The sequence below is a fragment of the Diabrotica virgifera genome, chromosome 5 (assembly GCF_917563875.1).
Source record: "Diabrotica virgifera virgifera chromosome 5, PGI_DIABVI_V3a".
Lineage (NCBI taxonomy): Eukaryota > Metazoa > Arthropoda > Insecta > Coleoptera > Chrysomelidae > Diabrotica > Diabrotica virgifera.
In genome coordinates this window covers 539,579-558,709 of record NC_065447.1, presented here as the reverse complement: position 1 = coordinate 558,709, position 19,131 = coordinate 539,579, and the positions used below count along the sequence as shown (strand labels likewise).

The following is a 19,131-nucleotide window of genomic DNA, read 5'->3' as shown; positions in this document are numbered from 1 at the left end:
CTCAGCGTGGTAAAAGTTCCAACAAGAAAGATTCCTACAAAAGAGTGAATGAATTAAAAATGTATAAATATTTTCAATTTCTTTGCAACACGAAAAGGCCCAAAGTATGATGCCTGGAAAAATCTGAAAGAAGAGGATATGGGACTACTGATGAGGGAAAAAGACCTCTGAAACCGGTATAAACTCTTCCTACACTCTCCGATTTAACCAGAGCATTATGCAGCTGCTGCATTTTCGTGTTGCAAAGAAATTGAAAATGTTTATACATTTTTAATTCATTTACTCTTTTGTAGGAGTATTAAGGAATCTTTCTTGTTGGAACTTTTACCACGCTGAGCAGATGAGTTGTGCTTTTGTTTTGTTATAATAAATTAATTTATTTATTATATTGTTTAAATGATTACACAGCTTTCAAATGAGAATATTTGTGTTTTTAACGTTAAAAGGTACACTTATAGTAAGTTTATCTAAAAAAAGTCTACAACTGGAAAAAATATGTAGTTTTCTTTTCTTATAAATTAATTAATCTATTATAACAAAACAAAAGCAAGCTTGACAATTAGTAATGCGTTAGTTAGATGGTTCTACTCGAGTAACTTGGGAACAAAAAAAGAATGAAGAAAATTGCTCTATGAGAAGCCGAGAAAATGCATTTTTTTAACGTATACCGATTTAGAACTTTGAGATTACATTTTCTCCAACCTAATTTTTGATTGGAATTTTGCTATTTTTGTCAATTTTCACACGTAATATCGATAGTTTTTATTATAATAATATATGTTATGAGTAATTTAAAGATATAAAAATTGGAGTGGAGAAAGAGAACCAAAATAAAAAGGTGATGGTTCGAAAATTATGATCCTATTATTTATATCTTTGCTGTAAATGCCGGTCAACTTTGACCGGTTGTATTTCAGGAACCACTCATGACAATTAAACGTTTTTTATTTTAAAAGAAGCGTCCTGCCGCATTTTTCCAATACCGTTTTCATGATTTAATTTAATTTAATATTTCCCGAGATATTCTATTTGTTTATAAGCGAAAAAATTGTTTATAATTTTAAAATATTCCTGAGGCCGGTTAAATAGTCCAATTTTAATTCTGTAAAATACATTAGATAGTAACAGTGGCTTTTTATAGAATAATAATAGTTATTCTTATGTATCATAATTATTGTGGTTATTATAGCGACCCTAAATTTTTAATTAACAATTCAATTGTTGCTAAACTGTTCATTCGATTTCCATCGACTTCTGGAATTATAATCTATACGAAAAAAGTTTTTATACTACCAAGATATTTAGTTATTGATAAACAATTACTTATCTAAAATTTTAGTTGAAAATTAAAGATTTTGTTGGAAAAACCCGCATTTTCCGGGGAAAATTTTCGTCAAAGTAAATCGAGAGAAACACGTCTTTATGTAGAATTTAATTTCGGTGAATTTTTGTTAGAGTGCTTTTGGTGTAGAGTTAAAATCTTTGGAGGAATAGAGCAAAAATTGAAAAAAGCACGATTTTCGGGCGCCATTTTGTTTATAAAAAAGTAGCACACTATCTGCGGACTTTGCATACCTATATTATTAATATATACAATCATAAGATTCGATTCTAGCAATAAAATTGCTGGTAAATAACTTTTCCTTGGATTTTCCTAATTAGCCCAGAGTATTTCACAAAGGAGAACATCGGCAGAATATCCAAAACACAAAGAGCAATGGAAAGACAGATGCTGGAAATCGGTCTTAAAGACAGGAAAAGAAACTCATGGATCAGAGAAAAACAAAGGTGAACGATGTATCCAGACAGGTTGCAAAACTTAAATGGAACTTCGCCGGCCACACTCTGCGACAAAAAGATGAAAGATGGAATAAGCAAATTCTACACTGGCGACTACATGGGAACAGTAAAGAAAAAGAGGAAGACCACAGATGAGATGGACGGACGACCTTAAGAGAACGGCAGGAAAGGACTGGATGCAGATCGCCCAGAATAGAGACCAATGGAGATTAACAGAGGAGGTCTATGCTCAGGAATGGGCGTTTAAGGCTGATTAGGTAGATATATGTAGTAAAAATCAGACGTGGCGCAAGCTGTGACTCAGACCATCTACTAGTATAGACACGATTAAATGCAAAATCAGTCGACAGATAAAGGAAAAATATCCAAAACAAGAAAAACTAAACTTAGATAACCTAAAAGTCTTTGAGGTACAAGAAAGATTTGAGAGAAAAGTGGATGAAAAATTACTAGAAGAAAACAGAGCAGACTCCACAATAGAAAATCAATGAAACACCATAAGCAGTATGATACTAAACACAGCGAAAGAAGTCCTAGGAACAAGGACACAACGGAGAGAAGAAACATGGTTCGATGAAGAATGCAAACAAGCTATACAGGAAGGAAATGAAGCACATAAGAATTACATACTCAGACGTACTAGAGAGAGAAAAACAGAATTTGAGAACAAAAGACGAAGAGCAGATAAACTGTGCAGGCAGAAAAAGAGAAAGTACGAAAACCAACGGATACTAAACATAGAGAGGGAGTTTAAGGAAAACAAAACACGTAGTGCATACCAACTTATTAAACATTTAAGACAGGGATACAAACCGAAGACTAGCCTCTGCAAAAGTAAGAAGGGTGAAATCATTAGCGATATGGATGAAATTAAGATAACCTGGATGACATATTTTAAGGAAGTATTAAACAAAGGGGCACAACCACCATTATAACAACAGAGGCAGCAGCAGGCACGGCAGGAGGTACAACAACAAGAGCTGGGGGAAGATGGAGAAGAAAATGAATTAACTAGACCCCCAACACTAGAGGAGGTCCAAATGGCAATCTACATACAAAAAAGCCATAAAGCACCGGGAATAGATAAAATACCGGCAGAACTACTCAAGCAAGGAGGAAGGAATTTGACACAACAGATGTACCAGCTAATACGAGCGATATGGATAGAAGAAGAAATCCCCCAACAATGGAAGAAAAGTATAATCTGCCCTATTCATAAAAAAGGAGACAAACTGTTGTGTCAGAATTATAGAGGCATCTCTTTACTTTGTTCGGGATACAAAATATTCACAAACATCCTTAATCGAAGACAACCTCTCACGGAAAAAATCATCGAGGAATATCAGGAAGGGTTTAGGCAAAATAGATCTACCATTGACCAACTATTTACAGTTAAACAAATATTAGCCAAAGCATGGGAATATGACATGGACGTTTACAATCTCTTTGTAGATTTTAAACAAGCCTATGATTCAATAGATAGAACAATTCTACTTAATATATTGGAAGAATTTGGCATAACATCAAAATTAATACGACTAGTGCAAATGACAATGACAGAAACAGAAGCACAGGTATGTATTCAAGGACAGATCACTGATGCGTTTACGATAACGCAAGGACTGAAACAAGGCGACGGACTGGCTCCAACGCTTTTTAATCTTGTTCTTGAATATGTAATTAGACGGTTAACGGTGAGCGGAAATAACATACTTACAAACAAATCTACCCAATTAGCAGCATACGCAGATGATATAAATATAATGAGCAGAACAATGAATGCAGCGGAAGAAACCTACGTTGAGTTGAAACAGAGTGCAAAAGCAGTAGGGCTAGCAATAAATACAAATAAAACAAAACTACTCATACAAACCAGATCAAAGAGACCGGCGAAACAACACTTTATTGACGATATAGAACATGTGAATAGATTCACGTACCTATGAATGGATCTGGTCGCAAGCAATGAAGAAGAACCGGAACTAATAGAAGGCTTGTGCTGGCAAATAAAGACTATTTCGCGATGGGCCACATATTCAAATCGCGAGACGTACACCGGAAAACAAAACTCCGGGTCTATAAAACAATAATCAGGCCCATAGTAAGTTATGGCTGTGAAACATGGGTGGTGACACAGAAATCTGCCAATGCATTAGATGTGTTTGAAAGAAAAATATTACGTAGGATACTGGGCCCAATAAGTGAAAATAACAACTGGCGAATTAGGTATAATAGAGAAATATACGAGCAATAACGTGGTCCGCATGCATGAGAATAGAATCCCCAGAAAATTGCTAAATGCAAGAATGCAGGGAAAAAGACCTGTTGGAAGACCTAAAAAGAGATGGAAAGACGAAGTCGATGAGGATGCCAGGAACTTCCTGGGAACGCGTTCATGGAAAAGAACAGCGGTAAATCGAAATGATTGGAGAAGCTTGTTGGAAGAGGCCAAGGCTCGATTTGGGCTGTAGTGCCATTGGATGGATGGAGGTAGATAGATAGATAGATTTATGAATTGTACGAATAAAATACACACATAGTAATTACTTACCCATCTGATCTCTTTGAAGAGTAAAAAAGTAGGCGTCTTCTACTTCATGTCCGTTAAATATTATAATCTTGGGGAATTCCGGCAAATTACTGATAACCGAGGCGATACCATTAATCGGGAGTACTCTCTTGATTAGTGGTAAAGGCATAATTTTCAACAGGTTGAATGTGATGTAGTTTCGCAGCTGAAATTATAAAGCAGTGTAAGAATCACTTAAACTTATATCTAAATATTTCTATAATTTTAAAATTATCCATTTATGTAGGCCATCATAATCCTCCTCAACCCGCATGCGTCCACTGCTGGACATAGGTCTCTTTCAGCTCTTTCAACTGATGTTGAAGTTAAAGTGAGTGAAAAATAAACAGTTAGACGTTACACATTTTATACAAAAAACTTACTATAAGTTCAGATGGATCATCGTACAGCTTCCTAGTATTAGTTTTCAGTACTTGCAGCCTCGCTAATATAGAGTCCGAATCAATCTTAATGGGCAGTTCAAAGTTTACCATTCCAAATTGGTTACGTAGTTGTGGTACTCCATTCACAGTCAATGGTTGCAGATCCTTGGTAGCTACAATTGCCATTTTCACTGATTTGGGTATTTTAAATAAAGCCTAAAAGGTCGTAAATTCAGATATGAGTATATTAAATCACTGCTTTAGACTTTTCATGTTTTGTGCATTAGGAAAAAGCATTCGATCTTGTGCTACAAGATAAACCTATAAAATATTTCCAGAAAGTAGAAAAATATTTAAAAATGGATGCCTTGTTTGCTTTAAAAGAGTTAGAGAAATACGGCGGGAATAAAAGAGAGCTACATTTGGTATTTATAGATCTTGAGAAGGCGTACGATAGAGTTCCTAAACATGAACTATGGAGATGTATGAGAGAGAAATGGGTTCCTCAGAAGTATGTAAGGGTCGTGAAGGAAATGTTTGAGGGAGCGTATAGTCACAATAACTTATTTTGTAAAACGGCTTTAATGGTCGTGTAAATATTTTTAATGTCCAACTGGTTTATTATTTGACAAATAATGACATTATTTCGAAGTTTATTAAGTACGATATAACACCCAATGGCGTGTTATTGAAAAATAACGCCCTAGGGCCTATTAAATTTAAATAACGAGTTAAATACTGTCAAGTTGACAAATAAAACTCTAAGTAAAACTATGGTTACCACAATTACGTTACGACTATTTCTGGTAAATGTACTTATTTGAAAACTAATTAATTTAAAATTCATTCAAATTGTTTGCATATAAAGAATAATTTAGTCGGACATTAAACGTTGAAGGCACCATGGGTATTATAATAATAACGCTTTCGGTCAACCCAGGGGTGGCCAAACTGTGGCTCGCGAGCCAAATGTGGCATGTGGCTCTTTGGAGGATTATTTGTGGCTCTCAGTAAATGTACCTGAATTAATTTTAATTTCTGTGTTTCAAAATGTCTTAAATTACTGACAACAAAAATATAAAAGAGTAAGTTTAACATCAGGACTTGGACAAGAAGACCCCTTATCACTGTTGCTATTCAATTTGGCCTTAGAATATGTAATAAGTAAAATATCATCTGAGCTGTCAGGAGGATTTGGGAATCAATTATTAAAACTATTGTTGGGGTTTGCTGATGATATATGTATGTGCAGTCGCTCATTCTACAAAAGACGTGAGAGGGGTGTTTTCACAACTCGAGGAAGAAACAGGTAATCTGGGCCTTCGAATAAATGAAGGGTTAGGCAGAACATAACTATTAATGACCACAAGTTCTAAGCAGTAAAAGAGTTTAAACATCTAGGGGCGGTAATTACAGATGACAACCACATATAAAAAGAGGTCTCAGCAAGGATAGCTGCGTGGAACAAAGCATTATACTCCCTACCATCATTATTAAGATCTAAGCTGCTAAAAAGACAATCTAAATTAAGACCGTACAGCAAATTATTGGAAAAATTGTTACATATATGGAAGTGATACATCAACGGGAAATAAATAAGCGGCTGGTATTTGAAGGCAAATTTCTCAGAATGATATTTGGCCCTCAAAGAAATAAATTGACAGGGGGAGTGGAGAAGGAGCCGCAAAGATAAACTGGTGACTGTATTAGTACTGAAAACATCGTCAGACATATAAAAGCTAAGATAAAATGGGGAGGGCATGTGGTAGATCAGAAGAAGACAGAGTGTCCAAGACAGTGGTTTTTGAGAGACGATAGAAGATCAATAGGCCATCCCAGAAAAAGATGGAAGGATGATGAAGAATTAAAGTATCCTGAATTAGTATAAAGGCTGCTGCAGAATTATTTGCATATTTGAAACAGGGATGCAAACCACTCTATTTCACTTTAAAATTTGTGAAATCCAAACAGCGAGAGAAAAATTTAATACCTTTTTTACACTTTTTAGATAATTATTGTTTAATTGCGGCTCACGAAAAATTTTAAATTTTGAAAAATGTCTTGGCTATCAAGAATCTCGGCCACCCCTGGCTATATACCTCGGGCCAAAGGCCCTCGGACTATACACCATTGACCTCAAGCGTTATTATCCTTATAATACCCTTGGTACCTTAATGACTATAATTACTACTATAGTAGTTATAGTTATAGTTAATAACTATAATTACGGACTACAGCTTAAAGCCGAACTACCAAAACCTACAAATCTGACACATTTCACTATATTGGTTACTTGGACTATACACCAAGAACTTGGAGTAAGTAAGGACTTACTGTGTCGGATTGACCGAAGGTTTTCCAGTGACGGATGGTTAGACTCGAAGCTCTTCACCTACCAGTTTTAGTACCAGAGTTTCTACCAATTTAATCTTGTTATGGTGGTACTGACCGAGGAGGTAAGGGAAGCAGCTCCTTGGTCAATGCTTTTTGCTGACGATATTGTATTAATGGAGGAAAGCAAAGAAATGTTGGAGGAGAAGTTGGAAAGTTAGATAGGCTAGTGAAGAGGAAGGACTTAAGATTAGCAGGTCATAAATAAATGGAGTATATGTATGATGGAATAAAGCCTTATAATACATAGATAAACAAACTATAAATTTTATCGATTCAAATTAAAAATGTCTGCTTTACCTTTTCGTAATAGTTGTACAAACTGGCCGAAACAGCAGTCAAGATGATTTCACTAAAACTAGTGTCACCGATTTGTTTTTTCAAGTCTTTCACTTTTTGCACCAAGTTTTCTCCAGGTTTCTCCGTTCTATAGGAAATATTTTGCCTGTGGGCAGACTTTGGACCTTCGAATTCTTGTCCTGCTACCGAAGTGGCTTCACCTTGGAAGTAGCGTACTATAAGAAAGCCTGGAAATGAAATTAAAGAAATTGTAAAGTCTGTACAAAAATTAAAGTATGTTCGTGTTCCAATTTTAGACGGAAAATTGCCACGGAATAACCACATGAAACAGTTCTAATCAGCTGCAAGAGCGAATGGATGGTAGTCCAAGAACCGAAGCATTTCACCCCGCAATTTTTACAGAATGGATCGATTTGCTTAAAAATTTGAGAATAAGTAGTGGATAGTTCAAGGATCAAAATCTATATGATGCCGAAAGGCGCTTTTACCATGGGGTCGGTTGCCACCCCATCTTAGGGGTGGAAATTTTTTATTATATTTTGACTGCAAAATTTGATAAAAACATTCATTCTAAGCAAAAAATGTTCTATACATTTTTTTGATAAAATTAATACTTTTCGATTTATTCGCTATCGAAAGTGTTAGTTTTATATAGAAAAAATCAATGTTTTTCGATATATACTCATTTACCATTCACTCAATTTTTGTCGTAGAAAAATTTTTTTCAAACCAAGTTCTTGGGAATTAAATAACCTACAATTTCATATAAAAACATTTTTTGGTATATCTGATGCTAATCTTTCTATTTTGAAGAAAATAGAAAAACTACAAAAAGTCGTTATTCGCTTTTAACTCTAGTTTTTTAAAAACTAATCATTTTAAGCCAGTCAAACTTTTAAAATCTATTAATAATACATAAATAAAGAAGAATTAATAAGGCCAATGACTAAAAGCAAAGCTAACTTACATTATTATGCTTCCAATTGGATTTCTTTTTTTTTTTTTTGAAAAAAATATATTGATTTTTTACCGTAACCTTTTTAATTTTTATCTTAGAAAGTTTGTTAAAAAATAATTTTGTAGGTTTTTACACGATCTATAAGACTATTAATACCAAATCCTTTTAAAATCCTCAGTCGCAAAAAGTGGTGACTTTGAAAGGGTTGGTAAAGGTGATTTTTGCATGTTATTACAAGTTTTAATTGTCAATAGCTCACTCAATTTTTACCGAAGAGAAATTTTTTGCAAACTATGTTCTTGGGAATTAAATTAGCTACAATTTTATATTTAAATATTTTTTGTATCTCTGATGATAATCTTTCTATTCTGAAGAAAAGGGAATTTTTTACCAAACTTCAAAAATTCGATATTTGCTTTTGACTCCATTTTTTTAAAAACTAATCATTCTAAACCAGTTAAACACTTCTAGAACCTATTAATAATACATAAGTAAAGAAGACGAAATAAGGTCAATGACTAATTTTAATCAGGGTGGTGATTAGGGGTTTGCTTTCGATCACTTTTTCGCTGAAAAATATAGGGTCTGACATTCTTTTCATTATAAGCCACCTAAATTTTGAGCTAAAGACTTTTTTTATTTCTGAAGATAGATATTTTTAAATACTTCAAATTAGTTTAAACAAGTGATCCTCGAAAAATGCATAGTTTTCCCGTCTTTTGACTTTGAAACTACAATATTTAGCATTTGCCGAAGAAGACCTAACATATAATAAAGTATAGCTCGATTACTATTGGTCTTAAAGAAAATTAAAAAAAACGGTTTTGTAGATTTTTTTAAAAGGTACATTTTTGTTAAGCAAAGTTGTTTTGATAAAACCAAAAACTTTTTGAGTTATTTGCAGAAAACTGATTAAAAACATTAATGTTTTTAATATAAAACTAACATTTTCGATAGCGAATAAATAGAAAACTATTAATTTTATCAAAAAAATGTATAGAACATTTTTTGCTTAGAATGAATGTTTTTACCAACTTTTGCGGTCAAAATATAATAAAAAATTTTCACCCCCGACATGGGGTGGCAACCACCCCCATGGTAAAAGCGCCTTTTGGCATCATATAGATTTTGATCCTTGGACTATCCACTACTTATTCTCAAATTTTCGAGCAAATCGATCTATTCTGTAAAAATTGGGAGGTTTTCTCCTATTTTAAGCTTCATTACTTGGACTATGGTCTGAAAAAGAAAGGCTGTAAACCTGACTATTGCTCTTCTATGATATGCCTTGGATGTGCTTCAGACTATAGCCGTAGAGGACACAGATGATTTCAAACAACTTAAAAAAGACTAAACATGCTACATGGTCTCGAACAATTGGAGCCCGTGTACCAGTCGCAGTTTAAAAACAGAAGACAAAAACGAGATGCAGCTATTCAAGAATAGGAAGTAAATATTGATAGGTTAGTACGATATGCTTATGCAACAGCTACTGAAGACATGAATACGAATCAGCTACGCAAGTATCTAGCGCGTACAGTAAAGTTAGGATTGTAAAAGAGGAAGAAGAGACGGCCCAAAAAGGAAGAGGGAGGAAATAATAACAAAACTGAAGAAAAGACATTATAAAACAGTACTTTTTAAATGGACCTTAAATTGTTTTCAACATTTCCTTAGATATGGGAAAATGCTCCGTTTTTCCCCAAAATTGGGGAAATTTTATTTTTGTGGTCCCGGAACTACTACAATATAAGCGAAAGCTGTAATCTATAGTAATTTATACATACCTGGAACCATGAAGAATAGATAAATTTTTTGTAGGAGCTGGAATGCAGGTGTAAGCTGCCACTCTGGACTCTTCGGAATATTTTTGAGACTGTTTTCTAAGTTTACGTCGTTTTCACCAAGGGTGTGAGCACAGAGGTTCATCACCGAGAGCCCATCAGCAACTGTGTGGTTAATTCTTATCATTAAAGGTATTTGGTTCTCCTAAAAATTTTCCAAAAGGGAAAAAGTGGAAAAATATAATGAAAAGATGAAAAATCCAGATGCAAAATTTATTAAAAATAATAAATAATAATTTCAAGTAAATTTAATAAAAAAAAATTTCTTGGTAAAAGGTATATTAGTTTAAAAAGCCCCTATTCGCGGTGTGCAAGTACTTGGAAGGGAATTGAGAAACGGTCGTGCGCGAATAGCGGAGAAATATTGCAACTTTCTTAAATAATTCATATTGTCAATTGAAATTGTCAAATTGACGTACATTTCATATCTACTGTCACTGAGGAAGAAAAATTATATGTTGCTCCACAATATTGATATGATATGCAATTATTATATTTATAAAGGTAAATTTAATTAATTGTATTTTGCTTGCAGTACTGCATTTTAGTAACTAATTTTATTTACTACATACAATTGTTTACGTTTTAATAACATAACCTGAATCTTATTTTTTCTTCTTATTATTTTTTTGGACTATGGCCTTGACAATTATCCAGTAACCAGGACTAATATAATTGGCCAATATAATTAAAAGTGCGAATAAAGTTGCAAAGCGTACAAATAGGTGTCGCTTTGCCGAACTTGCACGGTCCCAATAGGACTAAAAACATAAAAACAAAACGTTTTAGCTTTGTAACAAGAGCATCATCAGTGTTACAAGAACATGGTGAGCCGCCCAAAAATACAAAGGTAAAAACCTTTTAAAAATAGCCTAAAAGTCTTATACACTCGCCGGCACAAAATTCCGCCACCCAAAATTTTTGATTAAGTTTGACAGTCTATAACTTTATTATTTGTGCTCCGATTTTCAAGATTCTTGTAGGTACCAGTTTGTAGGTATCTACATGTATTGATATCGTTTGTTATTATTCCGGTAACAAAAAAAATTTTGATTGCATGGCATTATACAGGGGTGACTGGAAGCGTTGTATTTCCCCTAACTTTAAAAAATTCTGTGGAAAAATGAAAGAGCAGATTTTGTTTCATAGTCCTGTCATATTATCCCGGAGGCATCACTAAAATTTTTTTTTGAATTTCCCGAATATCTTTTTTTTTTTGTAAGAGCTGTACAATTTTTTGTAGATAAAAACAATGATTGCCTCAAAAATACAGGTTGTGTTGATAAGATTAGAATGGCCCGCTTGCAGCCCAGATCTCAATCCTATTGAGTATTTATGGAATTAATTAAAAATAGCTATTCACCGTCATCCTAGGCCTCCAGAAAATTTGGTACAGTTACCTCTACCTGGTAGAGGAATATCGGGCTATTCTCCAGCCAAGGATAGCACATCTTTCTTCGATGAATTGTTCAACAGCATACCTGCTATTGAATTGTTTTGTTTTGCTGTTAATTTTGTTTTGTTTTGTTAATTTTAGTGCGTTTGATATTTTTAATTAAATAAACCTTCAAAGCAGTGTTTTTATTTACAGCTCTTGCAAGAAAAGAGATAATCGAATAATTCAGAAAACAAAACCTTAGTGATACCTCCAGGATAATACAAGAGGAGTATGAAACAAAATCAGCCATCCAATTTTTCCACAGAATTTTTTTAAAGTTAGGAGAAAATACAACGCTTCTATTCACCCTCGTATAATGCCATCTAAGCAAAAAAAAATTATTACCTGAATAATAACAAACGGCATCAATATATGTACCTACAAACTGATGCAATAATCTTGAAAATCGGAGTACAAATAATAAAGTTATAGATTGTCAAACTTAATAAAAAATTTTGGGTGGCGGAATTTTGTGCCGGTGAGTGTATATGTGTTAACATCGTAAAATCCAAAGGATGGATATAAATCCTATGGATATGGCCTTAGGACAACATATGACACGTGGTAAGTGGGTTACTAAGTAACAATTAATTAGGTCATTATGTTGTAAGAGTTGAAAGACGACTAATAAGTCACCTATTAGTCGTCTTTCAACTCTTTTAACATAATGACCTAATTAATTGTTACCTAGTAACCCACTTACCACGTGTGGGAGTCATATGTTGTCCTAAGGCCATATCCATAGGATTTATATCCATCCTTTTGATTTTACGATGTTAACGCATATATAAAACTTTAAGTCTATTTTTAAATGGTTTTTACCTTTATATTTTTGGATGGCTCATCATGTTCTTGTAACACTGATGATGCTCTTGTTATAGAGCGAAAACGTTTTGTTTTTATGTTTGTAGCCCTATAGGGGTTTTTTAAACTAATACATATACCAATTTACTTGTAACGAACTATTTTAAATGGTAAATAAGCCACAATTTTACCAAAAAAATGAATTTATTAACGAATCTCTAGAGCGAGAATTTTACTGCTATCGTTGCATTTGGTTGTCTTTTTAAAGACAGATCACATGCTATGATTTTTTGTGGCGGATATTGTTGAGTTGGGGTTGATTTCATGTAATCGAATGAACTATCTTTTAGTAAAGTCGTCCCAGGAACGCAACTCATCAATATTGGCAATATCATTTTAAAGTCTTCTGCTTTAAAATGTATAATACATGCCTGAATTTCCGATATAAGTGAGTCAGATTAAATAAATTATTAGAAGAATTTTTTACTATGCAACAACATTTTTGTTTATTTAGTTTTATTTTGTATTTTGACAACGACACCCGACTTGGGAATCGAACGTTAATAAATTCATTTTTTTGGTAAAGTTGTGGCTTATTTCCCATTTTTTTTTGGCTTTAAGGTAAAACCCACACAGCCAGATACAAATTTTGTAAAAGAGAGGGCAAGGATTTGACACAATGATTACACTCTTCTCGCCCAGGGGCCGATCAGGGCATTTTATAAATATTTTCCATTTAAAATAATTAATTATAAAAATGCCACAATGAAATAGATTCAGAACAACATTACTTATAACCTTGTAATTAATGGTATACAGCCAGCTACAGGAAATTCTTCCTTGTGGATAAATAATAATTTAAATCTGAATTTTTCGTGGAATATCCACGATTACTACTTTCTGGTAATATCCTAAATCTGTTCTTCTTCTTCTTCTTCCCTCTTGTATGTAGGCTTTAAAGCCTATTGTTGGTCCTCCAATACTTTTTCGTCCATTTGGTGACTTATCTCGTGCTATTCGTACTATCCTATCCTCTGTCATTCTACTAATGTGTTCGTACCACTCCTGCTTCCGTTTTGTCACCCATCCATTTATGTCTTCTACATTGCATAATCTTCTTATGTTTTCATTTCTCTCCCTATCCAACAGACTTTTTCCTAATATTCGTCGGAGTATTTTCATCTCTTGTTTCTAGTAGTCGTCTCGTTTTAGATGTGTCAGGTCTTGTCTCCGCCGTGTCATACAGATTTGAAGTTTTGCAGTCCATATAGGTTGAGGGTTCACATTTTTTAAGATACTCAACTGAATTTTTTTCATTCTAAACGCGGACTACTGCGAATCCAAAAACACGATAAATTATCGATATTTTGCTTTGCTTTACAGATATCGGAAAAAGTGATTTGAACAAGTTGTTCCAAATATTATTCTAACCCCACATACCAAATTTCATAACAAAATAATTCGCACTTTTAGTTTTTTCATTATTTTTAGTCAGGACCCTAAAATTCGTTGTCCCGAGATGCACGCAACAGCAATGGAGCCGAGAAGCTAGTTAGCCTCCGTTGGTAAATCTCCGGGCAGCGTATGATGGCCACTGTTAGGAGACCGGGTCTCCTTAAACGCCTGCTGGGCTGCGCGGAGCATTAGCAACGGAGGCTGGTCGGCTTCTCGGCTCCGTTCATGCATCTCGGGATAACCTAGGGTCCTGCCTACAATAATAATAAAAAAACTGAGACGCAATCATGCGTTCTAATGCTAATGCTCCGTGCCTATGGATATTTAGTGATAATATGGAATTTAGACGTTGTCTAATAGTGAGTGTGCTTGTTGTTTTTTGCGATTCAAGATAAACAAAATAGTGTAGCGTGTGTAAAAAAATTATGGGGAGGCTAAGCCTCCCTTGCCTCCTCTGACGAGCCGCCACTGCTAGCTAGAGCATCGAAGCTAAGGCCTGTAGTGCTGCTACATTAGTATTATATATAAATAAAAAAATAAAATAACGATGATGAGGGAAATACATAAATCAGTAACTTACCTTGAAGTCATTGCTCTCTTTCCACGCCTTTGGAGCCTTGATAACGATAATTTCCACCATAAGTTTATTGTTTTGTGGTAAAGGTTTGTAACTGTAAGAGAACATCAATTCTTTCATGGAGCTGTATTTTGTTTTCTCGATGTCTATGACAGTTATAATATCGTCAGCTTTCACTTGTTCTTTTAACAAAAAGGAGTATCCTAAAATAAATATCTGTATGTATAATAATTCAGTATATTTTATTCAATTGCATCATCATCGTCATCATCATTCTCTTGCATCCAATTCCTATGACAGCGTTTTAGATCATGAGTTCAACATGTTGGTGGACGACCTCTCCTTCAGTAGGCATCATCTCGTGGTCTTCATTCCAGTGTCCGGTTTGTCCACCTACTATCTGTCATTATAGTCACGTGACTTGTCCAGTTCTATTTCAGTGTATAACCTTAAGTCTACATTATTCAAAAACACTCACCTAAAAATGTATTTAAAGAAGACAACAACTTTTGGTATTTGCCCGGTTCAGCCATGATCGTTCTGTTGAGAACATCCCTTATGTCAGCAACGATATCTTCGTTGGGATCTTTCATGTTTAGCGTCATTATGACGTTGATGAGATTGTGGTACTTCTCACCAACTGCCCAGAAAATGTCGGCACAACCTAACCTCATCAGCCGTGTGCTGTACCGCATGGAAAGCCACCAGAAAACTACTTTTTCGAACAGGTACAACCATATTATGACTGTTAGGTAGTAAGGAAGTGTTATCCAAGATACTATGTACCAGCTCAGGTCCATTGTGTTGAGTTATATACACTACCTGCAAAAAAAAAGAAAATTTAGAGACATATAAAAATTAACGTATGAAGATAAATGTGTATCAAACCCATCAGACGAATGCAGCAGGTTTTGGTTGCCAATACTTAAAGAAGAAGTCGACAACAAGATCATACCAACAATAGGGTAGTAAAGGAAGTCGGAGAATAAGTCATCTACAATATTTATACACAATATAATATATGCAATACACGAACACTTTAATGAACTGAAACGCTAGCTCTGCTGAGGAAGCCTGTAAGGCAGAAACAGCTGTCCATGGATTGTGCATCCCTCTGAATCGAAAGCAAGCAAAAACCGTCTTTTACGAACAGTTTACTTGATTTAAAAAACTAAAATTACACAATTACCTCTATGATACAGATTACACAAATAAAATACACAAAAACAGTCAGAATTTGGAGGGTAGGGGGGAAAGGCAGTTTTGTTTTAATTTGATTCAGAGTTGGACCACCATCTACAGATAGCTATTTCTGCATCTTATGTTTCATCAGTGTAGCTATGCAGTCCCAACTCTGAAACAAAAATCAACAATCCTGCCTTTTTAAGGGAAATCACCGCGATGCAGTAATTCCCCCTTTGAGACGCAAAACAGCGACATCTCTAGTAAAACTAGGATGACGACGAAAAGACCCAGATGCAAAGTTTACTGTAAAAAAAAACAATTAAAATAATTGAAATAAAATAATAAACAATATTTTAAATCCAAGACTTTTCGTCGAAAGAAACTGCTTTCTGGTTACATTCTGAATCTCCGGCTTTATAAACACGGAGACGACGAATATAGAAGAAAGTAGAAAGAACAATGGTAACGTATCTACTCCCTTTTCGTCTAGGACCATTGACCATTGTCCTTTCTACTTTATTCTATATTTGTCGTCTCTGTGCTTATAAATTGTTAAAGCCGGAGATTCAAGATGTAACCAGCAAGCAGTCGTCTTTCGACGAAAAGTCTCGGATTTAAAATATTGTTTATTGTTTTATTTTAATTGTTTTATTACAGTAAACTTTGCATCTGGGTTTTTTCGTCGTCTTCCTAGTTTTCCTAGTCAGAATTTGATTTTCCTAGGGTATTAACACCACTCAAAACTTTTTTAACCGCACACTTGCTGTGGCCTACAAGATCTAGGCCAAGTATGTCGATTTTGAAAAGACATACATAACCTAATAAAACTAGGTTATACATCTTCCCAGAATTTTTAAAATAATCTTTTTTGAAAACGATTTCCGGAGTGGAAATTTGAATATCGGTCATACGTTGAACTCAGTGTAATGCGATAAGATTAGAAATATTAGTTAGTTGATTGAATAATGTTATGATATCGTCATACGCCACGTCATCATAACTTCGTGTTCCAGAATGTTTGATTAAACAATTTTTGTGAAAGAAGGAGAGAATAACACGATATGGCAAAACCGACATTGAGATGAAGTCAAGAATCTATAAATCCAGTGTAAGACTAATAATGACATATGCATCAGAAACAAGATCCGACACAGCCACAACATAAAAACTACTGGAACTGGCAGAGATGAGAGTACTGAGAAGAATTACAGAAAATACGCTGAGTGATCGAAAGAGGAATGAAGACATTATAAGAAACTGTAACGTACAGTGTATAAACGAATAGACACTAAAAAGAAAATAGACTGGAATAACCAAATAACCAGAATGGGGGAAACACGTGTGGTCAAAATAGCAAGAGATAGATCACCAATCGGTAGAGGAAAGTGGTTTCATGACATCTCGTAACGCGACAGTTCGTAACCGGACAACTGGCAATTCGTAACAGCGACAGTTCGTAACTATACAAATTCGTAATGGACAATTCGTAACGTCCAAATAGAATTATTCTAACAAAATCAATGGGAAAGTCCCCGTGAATTATTCTGTTTATTTTTGTTAACGTGGAAACTTAATGTTATTACAGTTAGGTATAAATGAAATTATGTTTATCAATTTAACGAATCGGTATCAGGATAAACAATTTTAAGGCATTTCATATTTCGTGTTTCAGAATATACTAATTAAAGTATTTAAACCAAGTGTTAAAGTATTAAAAGCCATCCCTCGTATTAACTATAACCGTTGATTGAATACCCCCAACGCTATAACCAATCACAAGGTTTGTTATAATAACAATTAGTTATAATCTTTCCTTTACAAAATATTTACTATAAAATTGGGAATGTCTAAAGACGGTTGATGTAAAGACGGAACAATAAGAGGGATAAAGTTTTAAAAATATTGTTAAAAGTTTGTATGTATTTAAATATTTGTTTGTATTTAAAGACTTTTAATATATTCTGAAACACGAAACAAAATGTGTTAAACATGTTTATCCCGGTACTGATTCTTTAAATTGATAAACATAATTTCAATTATAACTGTAATAACAGTTAGTTTCCATGTTAAAAAAAAATAAACAGAATAATTCAAATTCGACAACTAATTGTCAGTTACGAATTTGTAAAGTTACGAACTGTCGCCGTTACGAACTGTAGCTGTTACGAATTGCTCGTTACCAGTTGACCGGTTACGAACTGTCGCGTTACGGGATGTCTGGTCACGGAGGAAAGTATGGGACATCCGCACAAAACATGGAGAGGCAACCTTCCATAGAGATATCAATCCGCCAATAAACAAGAAGAATTGCGTTGATTGCAATCCGTAACTGCACGCCAGAGTGTGTCCTGGTTGGGTCGGAGAGAGCAGCATATGTGCCTCCTGATGAGAGACTAATAAGTTTCGAAACCGGTAGAGGTGCTTGCTGCACTCTCTGATTGGACTGGAATATAATGCGGCTGTAGTTTCGAGTTGCAACGAAATTGAAAATGGTTATTCATTTTTGAAGAAGACTTTCATATAAAGAGGAGGAAGAACAAGAATATTTTGCGGAAGTTAGATGGCAAATACTACCTTAGAATTTTTTTATTTATCCCTATAATGGATAAAAATACACGTGGCGGCAAAAAGAAGCAGTAAAAAAAACAAAAACAGACTTAGAATTGGGTGTATAAACCAGCGGTTCCCAACCTATTTTAGCATGAGGCACACTAACTTAAAAACTCGTTCAGCCACGGCACACTTGGGTAAATAATCTCTATAATGAGTATAATCATAATGTATTGTTATGTGAATTTCGCGGCACACCAGTGCGGTGGTGCGACACAGTGGTTGGGAACCTCTGGTCTAAACGATTTCGAAGAATCTCTGAGAAAAGTACAGATAAAGAAGAGGAAATAGAAAGCACAAAATAGAAAAAAAATGTTGTTCTGAAGCTATTTCCTTGTGGCATTTTTATAATTACGTATTTTTTATGGGAAATAAGCCACAATTTTACTAAAAAATGAATTTATTAACGTTTCGAAGCCCAAATCGGGTTTCGTTGTCAAAATACAAAATACTATTAAAATAAAAGAAACATGTTGTTGCTAAGTAAAAAAATTCTTCTAATAATTTATTTAATCTGACTGATTTATATTGGTAATTTAGACGTATATTATACATTTTAAAGTAGAAGACTTTAAAATGATATCGCCAATATTTATGAGTTGCGTTCCTGGGACGACTTTATATTTTTTCAATATGGCCTCATAGATCAGAATTGTTGGATACATTCCTGAATATTATAAACGATCAAGAAGAGACAATAAAATTTACAATGGAAAAGGAATACAATAACACTTTGCCTTTCCTCGATGTTTTAGTCTCAAAGAAGGATACTGGATATGAGACTCAAGTGTATAGAAAACCAACACATACCAACAGA

The 19,131-nt window shown here is 34.3% G+C and overlaps 1 protein-coding gene across 1 annotated transcript in view; it reads right to left on the bottom strand.

Annotated features, from left to right (window-relative positions):
* LOC114333819 (uncharacterized) overlaps positions 1-19,131 on the bottom strand; it is a 29,195-nt gene that overhangs the window by 3,324 nt on the left and 6,740 nt on the right. The window contains exons 2-7 of the mRNA XM_028283813.2: positions 14,998-15,341; positions 14,523-14,722; positions 10,189-10,390; positions 7,444-7,670; positions 4,753-4,968; positions 4,352-4,535 (exon numbers count right to left, since the gene is read on the bottom strand). Of these exons, the coding sequence (XP_028139614.2) occupies positions 4,352-4,535; positions 4,753-4,968; positions 7,444-7,670; positions 10,189-10,390; positions 14,523-14,722; positions 14,998-15,319 (1,351 nt within the window). The 5' untranslated portion in view covers positions 15,320-15,341. The remainder of the gene's footprint in view (positions 1-4,351; positions 4,536-4,752; positions 4,969-7,443; positions 7,671-10,188; positions 10,391-14,522; positions 14,723-14,997; positions 15,342-19,131) is intronic.